The 3,915-nt window shown below is 32.1% G+C and overlaps 1 protein-coding gene across 2 annotated transcripts; it reads left to right on the top strand.

Annotated features, from left to right (window-relative positions):
- The first annotated feature begins 292 nt into the window (after window positions 1–292).
- LOC144999718 (MOB kinase activator-like 1A) lies at window positions 293–3,310 on the top strand. Of its 2 annotated transcripts, none has more exons than XM_078958890.1 (7): window positions 293–456; window positions 1,361–1,409; window positions 1,504–1,612; window positions 1,740–1,833; window positions 2,597–2,730; window positions 2,813–2,976; window positions 3,090–3,310. In XM_078958890.1, exons 1-7 carry the CDS (start codon window positions 434–436, stop codon window positions 3,162–3,164), a joined length of 648 nt encoding a protein of 215 aa, XP_078815016.1. In that variant the 5' UTR covers window positions 293–433; the 3' UTR covers window positions 3,165–3,310. The 2 variants fall into 2 exon arrangements, with proteins under 2 accessions (XP_078815016.1, XP_078815015.1); XM_078958889.1 differs by having other exon boundaries at window positions 293–468.
- Window positions 3,311–3,915: the final 605 nt, after the last annotated feature.

Raw genomic sequence — 3,915 nt, 5'->3', positions numbered from 1 at the left:
GTAATCTTGTTATTACATATGTATAATTTATATATTATATCATCATTATACATGGAATTTTTTTTGTAATAATACTATTACATAGAGACCATTTATGCATTCCAAGAACCAAAATTGTAACCAATACTAGTTTTGAAAAACTAAGTCATATAATTTTATCTATCTTGTATATTTAATCTCAAAATAATTAATTTTTATAATACTCGTAAATACATACATACCATTACCATTGAATAAAAATAAAATTGCACTTAGCGAATAATCAAGTGCTCCTCCCTTCCCCATTAAAAAAAATCGAAAGTACCCTCACTAATCTGGCAGATCCCTCCCCGGCTGTTCTCTTCTCCCCCCATTTCTCCATTTTCTTCAAAATTTCTCCTCTCCAGAATCCACCCACAATAATTCCTCTCTTCTCTGTCCTCTCTCCATAGTCATGAGCCTTTTCGGTCTCGGCAGGCAAGTACAATTGTAATTTGGCATCTCATGTCTTTGTGAATCGTTTCTTACATGTATACATGGTTGTATGATGCATTGCCTCCAATTTGTTGATCTGGGTATTTCTGATTTATTCTGATTACGATGAATTTAGTGTTTTTCGATTGATAAAGTGCTCAATTGGCGTCATTGCATTTTCGCCTTTACCAAAATGAATAAGAAATCGCTATTTGGCAAATGACCCGTTTTCAACTTGAAATTTGGTTTGAATATGAGGAAAATCTTGATGACCTGCATTTCGTTAATGATCGTTTACAAAATATATGCTATATTTTTGTATGGAAATGTATGTCGAGTTTTGAATTTGATATCCACAAGGTGTAGGTTTGACCCCGAAATGCAATTCTGTACATCTTTTTCGATTTTCAAGGTGTATGTGCTCTTATTATTACAAACATGGATTATAGAGTGTATATGTTGATTAATTGGGTCATGGGAAAGTAAGTCAGAAACAAGACTTGAAATGATCTGGAATATTTTATCCAAATTTAAGTTTTGAAGTTGAAGCTAATTGATACCAATTTGTGTATCAAACATATAACTGCAAAACCCTTGGTAATTTGCTTCATCTTTTTACTTTGATTAAAGAAGTTAAAAGGTTGCATTCTTTAGTTGCAAAGTGTTAAGGAGATTCCTGGATGTTTCTTGATTACAATTTGATTAACAGCTCTATAAAAACGAGATGCTTGATAGATGCACAAAAGGTGTTTGATGAAATGCTTCACAGAAATGTTGTTTTTTTTTCTTTCACAAAACACATTTTGTTACAACTGATTATCCAATTCTGTTATTCCAAAACACATAATCTATAACAAAATTCAATCCCAGACACTCTCTAATTTACTTATTTTAACAATGTTAACAGGAATCAGAGGACTTTTCGTCCCAAAAAAAGTGCACCCTCAGGGAGTAAGGTTAACCTCTCTCTGCAATTTGATTTTTTTTACAGTTGCAGATGTAATAATAATATATTTATTGCATCAATAATTTTATATTTTAATAAAATAGGGTGCACAACTAAGGAAACACATTGATGCTACTTTGGGAAGTGGAAACTTAAGAGAAGCTGTAAGACTTCCACCAGGGGAGGATATAAATGAATGGCTTGCTGTCAACAGTTAACTCTCTTTCCCTCTCTTTATGAAATAGCAACCTACTTTCATTTCTTTTTACTAAAAAGGGAATATAATTTCATTTTTTTTTTTTTAAATCGGAATAAAAAGGGTTTGATTTTTGATTTTCAGCTGTGGATTTCTTCAACCAGGTGAATCTTCTTTATGGCACATTAACCGAGTTTTGTACACCGGACAGCTGTCCAACAATGGCTGCAGGCCCAAAGTATGGTTTACTAGCGCAATATTCTTATATTAGTTTACCCAAAATAAAAACATGACAAATCTTCAAAAATGGTCCCTGCGGTTTCCAAAAAAATCAAGTTCAGTCCTTAACTTTTTAGGTCAGCAACATTGGTCCCTGTGGTTTCAATAGTTTTAAAGGATGTTCCTTAACCCTAACTCTGTTAGTTTTTTTCTGTTAAGTCCATTTTGATGAGGACAAAATAGTCTTTTCCATACCACAGGGACCATTTTTGAAGATTTCTATACATATTTAAATAATTAAACCAGAATATATATATATATATATATATATATATATATATATATATATATATATATATATATATATATATATATATATATATATATCTTCAAAAATGGCCCCTGTGGTATGGAAAAGACTATTTTGCCCTCATCAAAATGGATTTAACAGAAAAAAACTAACAGAGTTAGGGTTAAGGACCATCCTTTAAAAGTTTTGAAACCACAGGGACCAACGTTGCTGACCTAAAAAGTTAAGGACTGAACTTGATTTTTTTGGAAACCATAGGGACCATTTTTGAAGAATCGTCTAAAAACATACAGGGCATAATTGATTTGATGATTGAATTGATTACTAAATTTAGAAATAAGCATGTTTAGGAGAGATAAATGTCCATTGAGAGCATACTGATTTGTGTTTTGATTCTTGTGGATAGTTTACAAGATAATATCTTTTGATATTTATAAAAAATTAAAAATATTATGTAAATGGAAACTTTCAGATATGAATATAGATGGGCTGATGGTGTGCAAATCAAGAAGCCTATAGAAGTATCGGCTCCAAAATATGTGGAGTATTTAATGGATTGGATTGAGTCACAATTGGATGATGAATCCATATTTCCTCAAAAACTCGGTAGTTTCCTTTTTTTGGTTTTGTTTTTCCCGAAAATGCCCTTTTTAAAGTACATTGCTATTTTCCTCTTATTAATTTTCAGGTACACCATTTCCTAACAATTTTAGGGATGTTGTGAAAACGATATTTAAACGTTTATTTCGTGTATATGCTCATATTTATCATACACACTTTCAAAAGATTGTGAGTCTCAAGGAGGAAGCACATTTAAATACATGCTTCAAGCATTTCATATTGTTTACATGTGTAAGCGTTTTACACTTGCTTATTTCTATATACAAATCTTTAAAATTTGTGTGTTTTTTTTAAAGGTTTTTATATCTTGTATTCTTCTTGATTTATGGGCTTTGTGTATGTAGGAGTTCTGTTTGATTGACAACAAGGAGTTAGCTCCACTTCAAGAGCTTATAGAATCCATTGTTATCCCTCATTGAAGAACCTCTTGATTGGATTGACAGCTAAACTTGAATCTATTGAGGAACATAATAAGATGGTGTGGTTAAAGATGTCAAATATTTATGTTGTGTTTTTTGTTCTATTATTTGATCCCTTAATGAAAAAGTTGTGATTTGAAATGCTATATTAAGATCTTGAACTAAATATAAGAGTTTAACAACTAAGAACGGCTTTGAACTTTTCTTTACCTCTAAACCGGCTTAAAACCGAACTAGTTCACACAAACAAATTGTGACCATTGTCGAAAAAAAACCCGAACCCGTTTTCAAACTGATCTGGTTTGGTTTAGAAAATCGATTGATGTACCTCTACTCTAATTAGGGCGAACCGAAGAAGAAGGGAGTAAGGGGAGGTGCCCAACGATTGTTTTTTTTATAACACATTTATCAGTTTATTTGTGAGGAGGTGCCCAAAAACATCAAATGCAACAAACTAAGCGCGTCCATTTTTTTTTAACAACGGTTTGGTGCAAGGGTAGTGACATCTGATAGGACAATATGCCATAACCCCCGACAAACCCGGGTTTGATCTCTCTCCGAAGAGATAATAACAAGATCCTTAGCAACCCAGTTTCTCATTAAGGTGCTTCATTGCTTTTTATATAGATAGAACTTGACATCATTCCCTAGAAACCATTGGGAGGGGAAAACTAGAGCGTCCATCCATCTAGTTGATTGTTAGTTCTTGTTTATGATATTATAAGGTTTAATTTGAACATATATTTATTTA

The sequence above is a fragment of the Lactuca saligna genome, chromosome 6, assembly GCF_052625555.1.
Source record: "Lactuca saligna cultivar CGN05327 chromosome 6, ASM5262555v1, whole genome shotgun sequence".
NCBI lineage: Eukaryota > Viridiplantae > Streptophyta > Magnoliopsida > Asterales > Asteraceae > Lactuca > Lactuca saligna.
Note: the sequence above shows the minus strand (reverse complement) of the source record. Positions and strands in the feature narration are given on the sequence as shown.